Here is a 15,723-nt window from a genome sequence, read left to right as displayed (position 1 = left end):
GGCGAGGGTCCCACATGGCGTGCAGACCTCTCCTGCCGCCTGCTGCTCCCCTCAGCAGTGTATATCATCGGTCTACCTGTTCTGTTCCCCGCTCTGGCTCTTGTGAATTCTCTCACCCTCCCGTGCTTCTGACTGTACCCAGTGCTTGTATAAATAAATAAAATAAAATCTTTTTTAAAAAAAATTTAAAAATATAGGAAAAAGTAAAAAAAAAAAAAAAGTATACAGGTGAAGAGAAATAAAGGCAAAAAATAACTGGGTACCCTGCCTTGTGACAGAGACAATCTGTTAACTAGAGCCTCAGACTTGAAAGGAGGAGAGGGGCCTCCCTGGTGGCGCAGCAGTTTGGGTGCAGCTCTGTGAAGCTGTCCGCAGCCTCTGCAGTGTGGGTTCGATTCCCGGCCGGCCAGCAAGAATCCCACATGGCGCAGCAGACCTCTCCTGTCTCGCCTGTTCTGCTCCCTGCTCTGTCTCTGATGAATCCTCTCACTCTCCTGCGCCTCTGGCCTGTATCCCAGTTCTTATGTAAATAAATAAATCTTAAAAAGAAAAGGAGGAGCGAGGGAATAATAGGTATTGCAAGCACGCTTCTAAACTCAGATGTAGTTTCTTGATATACTATAGACAATAAACTGTAGAATCTGGATTTGGGGAAACTGGGTCACTTGCAACATTCTAGCTCTTCAGTCTTATACATATCTGGGGGTTAAGAAAAATGGTATAAATATGAATATTTTGAACACCGAAATTCTTTTTAAAAATTGAGGTAACATCAGTTTATATATATAATTTAGGGGTATAGATTCACAGTTATTCAGATATATGTCACCACACCATCCCTACTACCAAAGCATTAGTAATCCTCCACCATAGTTAATTGGACTACCCGCCCCCCCCTTTGCTTCCCATTCTTCATGCTCCCACTCTGGTCTATGACTTCATGATTAACGAAGCCCATGCTACTTTGTTCAGTGGAGGAATTGAGCTTGCCTCGTTGTCCCAATAGCAGAGAGGTACTTGCTCTCCAGTGTCCTGCAGAACGTAGAGGCTGTTCTCCTCTACATCCCTCACCCTACATGCAGCCAGTGGATGAACTCAAATTCTCTGGTAATGTTACTAAATTTGTGCTTAGCTCTCTGTAAAGAAGTTTTGGTTTTTTAAAGTAAAAGCAGTTAAGGAAGGTAAACATTATCATCTTTGAAACTTTATTAATAAGTTAGTTCTACTATACACTTACTGTTATGACTCTTGGGAATATATTTTTTAAAACTAGTGGAGTTTTGCCAAATTAAATAAAAAGAATACTTTCTTTGCACTCACATTATATATTTGCAGAGATTGTAAAGCAGACCAAATATTCTTTTAAAAAGTAATACTTATAAGGAAGATTGCAGGTTCCATGCAAAGACTTGATGACTGCTCATTAAAAAAAGAAAACAAAAACTACATCCTTAGCCTGAATTTAAGAATATATAAGTTAAAAAGCAATGATCCAGGCAAGTTTCTGAAGCCTATCCTTCAGCCTAAAAATTTCTGGACTGTGATATTATAACTCATAATTAATATAACTGTTAGAAAATTTAGGTAAGACTGTCTTACCTACCATAATTTGGATTTATACTTACTTTGGTTTGAATTTTTTAACATTGCTAATGTCATAAATATTCCCGAGACTTTTCAGAAGTTTTAATGTATACATTGTGAATTCCAGACTGGGAATAGATAAGGCAAGCCTGTCATCTATAACTGCATATGCCCAGTTTATCCTATTATAAATTCTTCATTTTGTTTTTAATTATTTTCTAGTGCAGCCATTAACATACCTACTGACAAATCCTGGTGTGGCATTATATTTTTTTTTATTCCACAAGTTACAATACACCCTTCTTGAGGATAAGGATGGAAAATCCTGATAGTGTGTACCTTGTTTTCCATAATTTGGGTCCATATTCCTCTATATGTTTCTCCCCATATTCCTTTTTGTAAATCATTTAAAACAAAATTCACAGATTTGAAATTTGGCAAAGGTATAATACTCCTTTGTGTATTGAGTTTTGACAAACGTATACACTATGCGACTTTTCCTAATCATGGTCTCTCAGGTAACCTTTTCTGTCCCCAGAAACAACCACTATTCTGATCTCTCACCATCAAGTAATTTTACCTTTTCTAGAACTTTATAAAAATGGAATCAAGTCTTGTGTCTTGGCTTTGTTTATTCAGTGTAACATTTTTGAGAATTGTCCGTGTCATTCTGTGCGTTACTGGAGCACTCCTTTTTATTGCTGAGTAGTAGTCCATCTTATGGATATTCAATAATTTATCAGTTTTTCTGTTGATGGACATTTGGATTTCAGGTTTTGGGGTCGTATACATAAAGTTAATATGAGCATTCTTGGCTGGGCTTTTTAAAAGTATCTTTTGGGTAAATAACTGGAGTGGAATTGCAGGATATTAGAGTAGATATTTGTATATCTATGATTAGCTGGCCAACTTTCTTAGCAGGTTAATAGATTTCTGGGCATCTCTCCAGTCTTTTGTCAGATCCGTTAAATACTTGTGTTGTTTCCCCTATTTCAGAGGGTTCTGATTACTTTTTATTTCAGAAGCTTAAAAACCTATTTTCACTAATAGTGAATCACTGTTAGTGTTTTATTTCATGTTCCAGGCTGCTTTGCACACCTATGGTTATTTTATACTTACACATTTAATTTTCAGCTTTCTTGCAGATTTAAGAAGAGTGGTAAACAGGAAGTATTCTCCCTCTTTTTAGAGTAAAAAAACTGAGGGTCAGTTTTACTGGAGTTGAATTATCAGACCTTGAAAATAACAGAACTGATATGATTCTTATTTTTTTCATTGTTATGTATAGTTTGTTGTTTATCTACCAAAGATAAGATTATCACTGTAATGAGAACATTATAGCTACATTTAGTTTTGATTCAGTGCTTAATGTTTGTTGATGGCATACTGCATTCTTTAGAATATTGCCATGAGTCCAATTTATAGATGTATTGTGAAGTTTTCTTGGTGCTTCTGGGAGACAGATCCTTCGAACAGTAAATTGTGCTACATTGCCTTCCTGCCAGGTAGCATCACAGCAAAGCTTTGTGTATGTGTATATGTCTCTGTGTCCCTCTCTTTCTTGCTCTATTAATAAAATAAACTGTATCATAGGGGGGTTTTCATTGTGCAGAAAAATAGCATGTGTGATACGTAAGGAAATACTATATTTTATAATTATCTAATGGCACAGTGATAAATCCATTCCTTCAGGCTTCTCAGAGTATATATTAATTGTATCTTGCCATCCAGAAAAACAAGAGAAGTAGTGAATGTTTTTGAAGAATATTTGTCAGCATTTTTTCCTGCACATTTGAGATGGTTAGACCTTTAATTGAAAGCTAGAAAAAGGGAATGTTCTATCTTGATAGATCTTATATGACTGAGTACTGCCTTTAGTTCAGAATATTTGGTTTTCTTGGGTAAAATCCTATTTGTTTAGAGTATGTTCTACTAGAACTGATTTTATTTCCTTCATGTATATAAAATTTCTAAAACTGTCTTTTATAATTTTTATACCATGTTATAGGAGGCAGTACAGGTACTTTTGAAGCATTCTGCCGATGTTAATGCTCGAGACAAAAATTGGCAAACCCCTTTACACATAGCTGCTGCCAATAAAGCTGTAAAGTGTGCTGAAGCTTTGGTACCTGTTCTGAGTAATGTAAACGTGTCTGATCGAGCAGGGAGAACTGCCTTACATCATGCAGCTTTCAGTGGACACGGTGAGGTAGGTAATATTAATTAGACAATGATTCTGTTTCCCTGAATCTTTCCACCTGTCACTTATTAGTGAACTTGCTTTTTTAGCCATTCATCAGTTCATGATAAAGCACATATAAATAGTGATATTGCTAATTTTTGCTTACTTTTGCCTTTAGCAAACTTGCATTTCTTTCCATGATAATTTTGTGAAATTTAGAAATTTATTAAGTAGATACAGCCCTTGTGCTTGAATTTCGTAGTCCGTTTAGAAGACACTGCCAACTCTTAACACAGTGTAAAAAACCAACTCTAACACTGTAAAAAGTGTGTTCTGTCATTGTGGAAAAATAAATCTAGGAAGATAGAGCAATTTCATTACCCTCCTAGATAGATAGTAACACAGGAAGGTGGAGTTTAGAAAAAACATTTTCTTATAATTTATTATCAGCATTTAGTTAAGAATTCTTAGGTGACAGACCATCAAAAGAAAGCAGTTTCAAAAAGTTAATAATATTTAGTTATTATATACAACAAGTATTGCCTATGTTAGTTGTTGTCATTAGCAGAGAGTGAGGTTTATTAAGTACATAGAAGACTTAGTAAAGAATGAAACACAGAATTAGAAGAGCTTTTGAGACCAGTTTGTCCAGTCCTTTATTTTTGTTGCAGGCACAGAAACTCAGATAAATTGACTTTCCCAAGAGTCTGGCTGAGAGCTTATGGCTGCAGTGTTGTTTTCACTGTTCTTCTCTGCTTTTGCAGCATAAAGATAAAGAATCCTTGCCTGCACTACAGTTAAGGTCACAAGATATGTCCCTTTTTGAAATCTGGAATGTCCTTTCCAGTGGGGGAACTATTGTAAACATTATGGTTAGGCATAATAGAAATATTATTCTTGGCACATTACAAGGTAAGCAGACCATGAAGTGACCTTCAGGTCTAATCACATTGTGGATACTATATTTGTGTTTGAATTAAATTTAAAACACTTTCGCAATGAGATTACACTTTACATTTTAAATAACACTTTTGTTTCTTAATAAAAGTCCAGTTTTAATAATCTGTTGTTAAATATTGCACATTTAGACCATCCAAATTTGTGCATAGTTGCTTGTAAAAAACCATGACATAAAGGGGCATCCTTGAGAGAGAGTAGTGCCTGACTTCAATAACAGTGACCTCTTTTTTATATTTTGTCATATTACTCATTAAATTATGTTAGAGTCTTCAGAATTTCTTCTAGGTCCTTTCTACAAATAAAGAAATTCAGTACCAGAGAGATTAAGATAAGTAGTCATCAAAAAGCATGTTCATGAGCAGTTCTGCTTCTGAATTTTGATGGAAATGTATTTGTTTTTATTCCAGATGGTCAAACTACTCTTGTCTAGAGGTGCCAATATTAATGCTTTTGACAAGAAGGATAGACGTGCAATCCATTGGGCTGCATATATGGGTAGGTACTTTTTAGTTTTTGACATCCTGTTTTCAAGAAAAGCCATACATTTTAGTTCTTCCGTTTTGCATAATAGTTCTCTTTTGGCATACTGAGAAGTTAGACCATATCTCAGTTTGTTTCCCAAATGGAATCAGCTTAGTATTGGAGGTTTGCCAGGACAGGAGTGCTTGGGTCCTGGTCTAAGAACTATAATTAATTATTTATTTTCAAAGGGAGAGATATGTTTAGACACAAATCTGAGGTACATTATTTAGGATTTGTGTTTATTAAAAGTCTGTCCTCAGAGCCCATTCATTTTTTTTTTTTTTTTTTTTGGAAATACTAAGTAGAAGTTATGACGATGTGTTAAGAAGTCTGTTACTTGGACCAAGCGTCAAGTTAAATAGGTATAGCCATGTTTAATTTTTGTAACAGGCTTAGGTTGTATGACAAGATGTGTGTTTTCTTGAAAAGTCCTAAGGATCTGCAGAATTGCTTTATAAACCTAATATAGCTCATGGGAAAATTGACCACCCCAAACCTATATAGCTTTGTGACTAGAGCATTGTAGAGCTCTACAAGAGACTTCTGGATATTTTACCTTCAATTAACTGAAGCAAATTGCCCATGACAAAATTAGAGGCACAAACATTTGGTGTGAGAGAAACCCCAAAGCCAAATATTTTCAGCTTTTGGTTTTCAAAAAAGGACATCTGGCAAGGAAACTGTTAACTTTCAGTAACCTTCATTTTCAATCTTCCTTTATATCTAAAGATGGGACTTAAAATTGAAGGTGAATTTTACTACTTTTAACTATTTCAATTATATGCAAAGGATTTTCCTGGACCTTGGTATTGCTAATAACTGATATGAGTTCATTTGTTTTCTTATGTTTTTGTATTTTATCATTAGAAAAATAGCTTCAAAAATTAATACTTGCCCACCAAGTAATTATCCCCTACTACTTAAGTCTGTTAGGTTAGGAAGGGTTGCTGATGTATCTTAATGTATTTGATTTCTGAATTAGGTATCTAATTCCATCTTCTGTCTTCTTTCCAGTTATAATGTGATTTAATGATGACTTACTATACACTATCTAGTTAATTTACATTTTTACCTTTTTTTGAAGAATTTAAAGATAGTTATATTTCATACTTAAAATATGCTCATCTCTTCATTGTTCATGAACATGTTTTCAGGTCACACTGAAGTAGTGAAATTACTTGTGACGCACGGAGCTGAAGTGACATGCAAGGATAAGAAGTCTTACACGCCTCTTCATGCAGCAGCTTCTAGTGGAATGATCAGTGTAGTCAAGTACCTTCTAGATCTTGGAGTTGATGTACGTATATAGATCAGATAGTATAAAAGGATGGAGTATTTTATGTATTTGCAGTTTCATTGCTGACAGAAGTTATTTCAAATTTAAAAGATTTCAATATAATGTTTTTGTCTTTTAACTAGCTATTTTGTAGTCCTTTATATAATATATAGTGCACCAACATCTGGTCAACACATATACTTAGTCTAAGTATGTTAAGCATTAAAAAACACTCAAAAATGAATGACCAACAGAAGTTTGTCTTCTCCATCACATTCCATGTCCTGTAGCTCCACTTCAGCTGTGGAGACTAGCAAATGAGACACGTGCATTATTTTATCTAAGTGGCTCCATTCTTGAGAATCTTATTTGCACAGTTCTTTTTAAAACTCTAGCAGTTTGCATTATAGGATATTGACAAGTGCTAGGCAGAAAAACTAGAATCTTCTTTCTCATCAAGTAATTGTCCCCTACTACCTGAGTCTTTTTGCTTAGGAAGAGTTGCTGATGTATCTTAGTGTGTTTGATTTCTAAATTAGATAGCTAAGAATTTCTGTATCCTTCACAGGCTGTACTTTTAAAGCACATGTACTTTATTCCCATGCTTAATATATTTGCTCGTATTTTAGGTCCAATTCTGACATATTCAGCTGATGCATCAAAACACAGGTTAAAAGCAGAAAATTAGAAGGGGAAAGGGTAAGGCTCTACTAAAGGGAGGCAGTTTAGATCAGCAGCCAAAATCAAACAAAAAAGTAGGTGATAGTCTGGTGGATGAGGAATGCCTACCAGAACTGTAGAACTCGGCAGTCTCATAATGTAAGACCATATGAAGCACTTTGCCAAAAGCAAGCAAGTAGTTATTTGAAAGTGTGGGGAACATGAGAAGTGGCAAAATCCAAACACACGTTAGGTAGGATTCTTGCAGAATGCAATGTTACTGCAACTCAGTCGTTCTTTATAGCTCTGTTTCAACGATATAACAATAATATTTTAAAAGACCACTGATGTAAATAAGACAACTTTGTTTTTGATCATGGTTTCAAGTCCATTCTGGTGCAATTTTAAAAACTTCTTTGACAATAATTTAACATTTGTAAACTTGCGTCAAAGTGTTCTTCAAAAGTAATGGTCAGACTTAGAGCCATATCTGGAAGTGTGGCATCCTGCTGTATAATTTATTAGTTACCTAGAGCTGCCATAACAAATTACCACAAAATAAGTGGCTTAAAACAAACTTAATTTCAAAGTTCTGGAAGGTCTGAGAGGGTATCCATCCTGTATCTCCTAGTTTTGGGTGATGAGATCTAGATACTTTAAATAAAGTTAAATAATTACTTTTTCGCTTCCTTAAATTTCTGTTACCAGGAACTCAGAACAGAGCATGTTCAATAAAATTGTGGTTTTACAAGGTCCACACAAGACTTCCCCAAAACCACCTTTAGATTTGATAACTCATTATAAGGACTTCAAAAACTCACTGAAAGCTCTTGTATTCATAGTAATGACTTATTATATATACAAGATACAAATTAAGATCAGCCAAAGGAAGGGACATACATAGGACAGAGTATAGGAGTACTCTAAAAACAAAGCTTCCATTGTCCTCAGCCCATGGATTTAAGACTCCTCCAACAACTGTGTATGACAAAATGCACATAGTATTGCCAATCAGAAAAGTTCACTTGAGCTTCATTTTCAGGTTTTTTTTTTTGAGTTCTGTTATATAGGCGTGAATGATTGACTGCCCACATAGTTGATTTCAGTCTCCAAGTCCACTGAGTGATCCAAAGCGCCTACCCTAAAACTCTTTGTGGGGGCCAGTCCTCAAGTGCATTGCACCCAGTTCCCACCCTTAACAAGGACATTACTATGAGATATGCCATAGATTACCTCCCAAAATCCTTGGGCCAATGTCAAATTCCTTACTACATAAAAGTCATGTGAATGTTAAAACACACTCATTTATTAGAAGCAAAAGGAAAAAGAAACATGAGTTGCATAAGAATTGTCTCCCATTTTGAATGCATTCTTTTGAGCATATTCATTTTGGTAAAATGTCAACATGTAAGGCTAAAAATACCTAAAATACCAATAAATAAATATGAAATGGTGGCACTCAACTTTTTTAAATTCCTAATCTCTTGTTTCATCACTAACTTTAATCTTTTGGCACTACAAAGTAAAAAGGCTTGAAAATATGTATGTTGTTGAATATACCTCAGAGTTTTCCCTTTATGTTCATGTTTCACGATTTTTAGAGTGAATTCTAGAATTGTCCTTACCTAATAGGCTTTTTAAATTACATTATTTTAGCTTTCCTTTTCCTGCAATGACTCTTAGAATAATTCAGTTTTGCTATGAAGTAGACATTGTATGTGTGAATTATATACCCTGAATGTACAAAGTTTAACACCAAAATGTTTATTGCTAATTATTATTATTTTGAACGATGAACTTAAGCCTTAGTGTATTTTTCCCTTTTCCCCCCTCATTTTAATTTGATTGCAGCCACGACATTGCTAAAACAACTCACAAGGAAACTACTTTAATGTTTATATTTTTCTCCCAATAGATGAATGAACCAAATGCCTATGGAAATACGCCTCTGCATGTAGCCTGCTACAATGGACAGGATGTTGTAGTGAATGAACTTATAGACTGTGGTGCTAATGTAAATCAGAAGAATGAAAAAGGATTTACTCCTTTACACTTTGCTGCTGCATCTACACATGGAGCTTTGTGTTTAGAGCTTCTAGTTGGCAATGGGGCCGATGTCAATATGAAGGTACGAAATAATCAGAATCTATACTTGTTGTATTTAGCAGTTCACTGTTTAAAATATTGTCAGTAACAAATACTAGTCAGCAATATAAAGGAATAAACTACTGATACAACACACATGAACCTTACACGGGTGCTCAGTGAAAGCCTTATACAAGTATGTACACACTATCTACATTTATATAAGATTCTATATGGGCCTCCCCGGTGGTGCAGTGGTTGAGCACTGGGTTGCGAGGCTGCCCGCAGCCTCTGCAGCGCTGGTTCGATCCCCAGCTGCCGGGCGAGGGTCCCACTTGGCACGCAGACCTCCCCTGCCGCCCGCTGCTCCCCTCAGCAGTGTACTTCGTCACTCTGCCTGTTCTACTCTCCCCTCTGGCTCTGGTGAATTCTCTCACCCTCCTGCGCCTCTGACTGTGCCCAGTGCTTGTATAAATAAATAGATAAATCTTAAAAAAAAAAAAAAAGAAGATTCTATAGAATAGTTGCCTCTGAGAGTAAGGACTGAGGAAAATAGGATTCCGGGGATCTTTCTTGAATGATGGTGTTCTGCATTTTGATAAACTCTGTGTTATGTAAATAAATATTTGTCAAAATTCGGGAAGTGATATATATTTTGAGATTTAGTCACTTCAGTGCTTGTAAGTTTTCCCTTAGAAGGTAAAAAGTCAAGTAGATGATGAGCCCTAGTTCATGATATGCTTACCGCAGTATTTGGAGGTAATAGCTTTGAGACGCATAAAATAATTAGAAAGTGTGATGAAGAGATTGATATGTGAAAAAGCATAGAAAGTAAAATATTAACTGTAGGTCCCTGGTGGTATGTGTGGGTGGAGTTCACTGTGAAATTTCTTTCAGCTGTTCTTGTTGGAAATTTTTAACAGTATTGGAAGAATTAAAACACTAACCAAAGACCGAATGTGTTTTGACCGAATCAGTGTGTTGTACATAAGAATAGTTGCTTTTTAGCTTTTGGTCACAATGGCTTTCAAGAGAGACCATTTGAATTTTAGAAATAATGTGAAAATTCTAGGGCCAAAATAAATGTACTTTCTATTGTATAATTCTGTGGGGAAAAAAAAGAAACACATGCAACCAAGATTTTCATCACCACTACTTTGTAATGTGTAATCATCATTTTACATTTTCCAAGATGTGTTCACTGATTGCTTTTGTGTTTGTCAATTCATTCTTTGAATGTTTGTTTTAGGCCATATTTTTATGATAGGAAGAAATAAAAACTAAACAAAATTGAACCATTTAGGATTAGTAAAAACATTTAAGCTTAAAATGTGGTTTTCAGAGCTTTAATCACTTAAGATCCAGCACCTTTTGTAGATATGATAAAGTCAGTGTCTTACAGACTTAGAGAAAGGAGTCCATTTTCTTACCTCTTTAACTTTAGAGAAGCCTGAAAAACCTTTAGTGATGCCAGTCACCCATCCTGAAAGCTATAGCAGCAGTAGGGTCATCTGTAATTCGGTCATTCTAAATTGCCCTCTCAGCTAAGAAGCAAAATTTATACACATCACACCCAAGGGAAGGCATGAATATCATGAAGAACCCCTACTTTATACTTACGATTCAAGTGCCTTTTTAATGTACATTTAAAGCTTTCAGTCCTCAACAAATCCCCTAAACCTCTTTAGATTACTAAAAATGTATTGATAATGGGTTTAAACTACTTACATTGATTTGATGAATTCCTCCTTGGATTTTGGAGGGGAACAGATTTGACACTTGTTTCCTTAAAGGCCTAATAATATTTTTAAAGGAATACTAGGCTATTTCAAAAATAAATTTTAAGGCCTCCCTAGTGACACAGGGGTTAAAGTCTCAGTACTCTCAAACTATGGCCAGCCACTGTGACAAGAGTTCAATCCTGACCAGGGAGGTGACCCACATGGCGCAGCAGATCTCTCCTGTCTCACCTGCTGCTCCCCTCAGCAGTGTATTTCAGTAGATCCACCTGTTCTCCCCACTCTGTGGTGAATCCTCTCACCCCCTGCACCTCTGGCCTACATTCCAGTTCTTGTATGCACAAATAAATAAAAATAAATCTTTGGGCCTCCCCTGGTGGTGCAGCAGTTGAGCACTGGGCTGTGAATCTACCCGCAACCTCTGCAGCACCAGTTCAATCTCTGGCCACCAGCGAGGGTCCCGCATGGTGCGCAGACCTCTCCTTCTGCGCCCGCTGCTCCCCTCAGCAATGTATTTTGTTAGTCTGCCTGTTCTGTTTCCCGCTCTGGTGAATTCTCTCACTCTCCTGTGTTTCTGACTGTACCCAGTGCTTGTATAAGTAAATAAATAAATCTTTTTTAAAAAAAGAAAGAAAAAGAAAGAAATCTTTAAAAATAGGCCTCCCCGGTGGCACAGCGGTTGAGCGCTGGGTTGCAAAGCTGCCCGCAGCCTCTGCAGCGCCGGTTCGATCCCCGTCTGCTCCCCGGCCACCGGAGAAGGGCCCCACATGGCGCGCAGACCTCTCCTGCTGCCCGCTGCTCCCCTCAGCAGTGTACTTCGGTCCTTCTGCCTGCTCTGTTCCCCGCTCTGGCTCTGGTGAATTCTCTCACCCTCCCGCGCTTCTAACTGTACCCAGTGCTTGTATAAATAAATAAATAAAAATAAATCTTTAAAAGATAAAATAAAATAAAAATAATAAATTTTTAAATTATAATACTCCTCCAAAGAAAAGTACCCAGTCAAAATTTTTGTGTCTATAACACTTATTTATGATAAAGTGATTATAGCAAAAATCATCTTTGTATGTTAAATATTAAGTTTCATGGAATAAGGAGGGCATGTCTGCATATTAGTTTATATGGTTGTGTCTTTCTGTTGTTCCTGACGTTAGGGGAAAATGGTCTTTCTCTACTGAGTATGATGTTAGTTATGTCCTTTAACATGTTTAGTGTGTTTCCTTCTGTTATGTTTCTAGTTTTTTTTTTTTCCTTCCTCTCCCCCATCTCCTGTGTTCTCTTGTTCTTTTCCCTAATCTCTTAAAATCTTTTGTTTCTGTGCTATCTATAGTGATTTCTCCTCTTTCATTTGTGATAACTTGTATTCAATGTCTTCTCTTCTTTTTTGTTAGCCTAGGCTTATCTGTTTTATCTTTTCAAAGAACTTGCTATTGGTTCCAATGTTGTAGGTGTTTTGGGGGGAGGGGGAAGTGGTCTTATTTTAATCTCTGTTGCATTTATTTTCACTCTTATTTTTATTATTACAATCTTTCTGCTAACTTAATGTCTTACTTATTCTTTTCCAAGTTGTTTTAGATGTGATGTTTAAGATTTTTCTTGCTTTTTAATATGGCCTGTTGTACAATTCTTTTCCCCTTAAGACAGCTTTTGTTGCATCCCATAGATTCTGGTAACTTGTATCATCATTTTTGTTAGTCTAGATATTTTTCTAATTTCTGTTTTGATTTCCTCTTATGTAATTGCTACTAAGAAACATGTTGTTTAATTTCCATGTTTTTATGGGTTTTTTCCCCCCCTGTAGTTCTAGTTTTATGACATTGTGGTCAGAGAAGGTACTAGGAATAATTTTAGTCCTCGTAGTTTTGATTATTGACTTGAGTCCCAAGGTATGGTATATCTTAAAGATGTTCCCTATCCTCGAGGGGGAAAAAAAACGAGTATGTATTAGTTTTGGGGTGAAGTGTTCTATAGCTGTCTGGTCTAGTTCCTCATTTAGAGCTGATATTTCCTTATTTATACTTTATCTTGTTGATCTGTCCATTTTTTAAGTAGGATATTAAGGTTTCCTAGAATTATTGGGTTATCAGTATCTCTGAAGTTCTGTTATTGTCTTACCTGTCTTGGTGCTCCATCCATCATTCATTGCGTACGTGTTTATGTGTTACTGCTTCTTGTTGTCTTTAACCCTTAATCATCATAATTATTCTTTACCTCTTTTTACTTTTTTTTTTTAATTGAAAGTCTGTCTTATCAGATGTAACTATAGCTTTCCTGGTTATTTTTCGTTGCATTGGTTTGTATAACTGTCCTCTAACCAGTAATTCTAAGTACACATTTACTATGTTGTTAATGACTTCTAAGTAATTATCTAGCTTTGAAATTACTGATGGCAATGAGTTAACCAAAGAATATGTCTTCATTACTGCAACTGCATTTCTTATTTTTGTCAAATTGATAATTATCAAATGATTATAAAATTATTGCTTGATTAAGGAGCTAAGTTTACCTTGACATTTGCCTGTGTTTTTTTAATTGGTTGTTTTACAAAGTACTACATAGAGGTAAAATGACTGAAGTTTAAAAGATAATTTGTGTCTGGTTTTTAGAACCTTAAGTAATATCAGTTCAACTGCATTGATTGTACTGCTTAACACATATTCCTTTTCCATACCACCCTGTTCTTCTGTAAATTTTGGTCAGATAAAATACACCAAATACTTGATTTATACTATAAACATTGAGTTTTTTTATATGTTTGCGCTTTAAGATACACATGCTAAAAAAATTAGTTTGTAATTCTGAACAGCTGTTTTACCTCGTTAGGCATTCAATTTAACTTAATGCTTGAGTAATAATTGTACAAAATAAAGATGCAAGAGAATATTCAAAATAAAATTAAGGATTAAATATTATGGATATTACACTAATTTCAAATTTCTTTCCCCCCACCCTACCCCCCCAGAGCAAAGATGGGAAAACCCCACTGCACATGACTGCCCTCCACGGTAGATTCTCCAGATCACAAACCATTATCCAGAGTGGTAAAAAGTATTTCTGTTTGTTTATTTTCTTAAATGTAGAAAAAAAAATCTTCAAAATGAATGGTATTGTGGAATTGTCATAACAGTCTGGATATTTTCAGTTCTATCAGAGTTTATGAAAATCAAATAATAAGTACTATATCCCATGAATACGTACCTTTCATAGTTGTTTTTCATTTACTTTTGTTTTATTTCTCAATTTTTGACTTCTCTTAAAATTAACTTACAACTGCTGTCTGTATTATAGATTAACAAAACTCTTGCATATACCTTTTCTCCTTTTGAATATTTTGAATTCTTTGTAGGATTTTTATGTATTTTTTAACTTGTATGCTTTTGCATTTGAAGTATTAGCTCAGCTAACCTTTTAAATAAAAAGAATTTAAATTGCAGTTCTTTAAAGCAATGTTTCCCAAACCATGTTCCAAGGAACTGTTTAGTATTTGTCATCAACATAATAGGTGTGATGGTTTTGCAGGGGAAAGTAGGTGTAGGTTCATGGTCAAATAATTAGTTAAGCACTAATTATACCCTAATGCATACAGTGTGTACATTAAAGCTCTGAATAGTCTTGCTCTGAAGAATTGTTTTCAATTTAGTTTTAATATGGTGATTTCCAAACTTACGGGCTCCAGAACCTTTTTGTCATTTTCAAACTTGTTAAAAATCTGTGCTCAATTTACAGACCTTCTTAAGTAACCTATAACCTGAGCACCTGGCCCTATAAATGTTCTCTGAATGAAATCTAGTTAAATTGCTGTACCCATTAGTTTGTGCTTGAATGCAGTTTTATGTTACTTACACATAATAGGTTTGACTTGATCTTTATGTAGTTCAGTGTCAGATCCTATGTTCTTTGTTGCAGGAGCTGTAATCGACTGTGAAGATAAGAATGGAAACACCCCTTTGCACATAGCAGCACGGTATGGCCATGAGCTGCTAATCAACACTCTTATTACAAGTGGTGCTGACACTGCAAAGTAAGTACTTACAAAGATGTTGATAACTGTGACAGGGAAGCACAGAAGGAAGAGAATTGCAGTTTTCTTGATATTTTGAGAAAAATGTGAATTTTGAGCTCAGTATTATACTAATTGCTTGAACTCTCCTTTTTGTGCTGACAGTGTGATAAAATATTTAATACAATTTCATTTGGTAAGCCAGCTTAGAGTTTATTTACATGTTTCTACCCCGGTTCTTTCTAGATTATGAGTAATAATGCTGTTTTGATCAGAGCCTTTAATTTTTATGGTGTTAATCTAAGATTAGAAAAAAAAAACCCACCAAAAAACATTTCACACTGAGTACTTTTTCATCTAAATACTATCTATAAAAATAGTGGTTTTCAACATATGATAATATCAACAGATGCTGACAAAGCTTTTGCCAAAGTGCAACACCCATTCATGATAAAAGCCCTTGAAATTCTTGGGATACAAGGAACATACCTCAACATCATAAAGGCCATACATGACAAGCCAACAGCCAGTATCATTCTCAGTGGCGAAAAACTGAAAGCATTTCCATTAAGATCTGGAACAAGACAAGGATATCCACTCTCACCACTGCTTTTCAATATAATACTGGGAGTCCTAGCCAGAGCAATAAGCCAAGAGAAAGACATACAAGGAATCCAAATAGGAAAAGAAGAAGTCAAACTATCACTATTTTCAGATG

General features: G+C 35.4%; 1 protein-coding gene across 10 annotated transcripts in view; it reads left to right on the top strand.

Moving 5' to 3' along the window:
- Nucleotides 1–15,723, top strand: part of ANKRD28 (ankyrin repeat domain 28) — a 130,107-nt gene that overhangs the window by 76,697 nt on the left and 37,687 nt on the right. For all 10 annotated transcript variants that reach the window (XM_037524665.2, XM_037524675.2, XM_054690226.1 and 7 more), the window contains 6 exons: nt 3,593–3,793; nt 5,134–5,221; nt 6,403–6,545; nt 9,100–9,312; nt 13,968–14,046; nt 14,912–15,026. In XM_037524665.2, coding sequence (XP_037380562.1) covers nt 3,593–3,793; nt 5,134–5,221; nt 6,403–6,545; nt 9,100–9,312; nt 13,968–14,046; nt 14,912–15,026 — 839 coding nt within the window. The remainder of the gene's footprint in view (nt 1–3,592; nt 3,794–5,133; nt 5,222–6,402; nt 6,546–9,099; nt 9,313–13,967; nt 14,047–14,911; nt 15,027–15,723) is intronic.

This window comes from Talpa occidentalis, unplaced genomic scaffold (genome assembly GCF_014898055.3).
Source record: "Talpa occidentalis isolate TD23 unplaced genomic scaffold, MPIMG_talOcc4v2.1 talOcc4.10, whole genome shotgun sequence".
NCBI classification, from domain to species: domain Eukaryota; kingdom Metazoa; phylum Chordata; class Mammalia; order Eulipotyphla; family Talpidae; genus Talpa; species Talpa occidentalis.
This window is presented reverse-complemented; position numbering and strand designations above follow the sequence as displayed.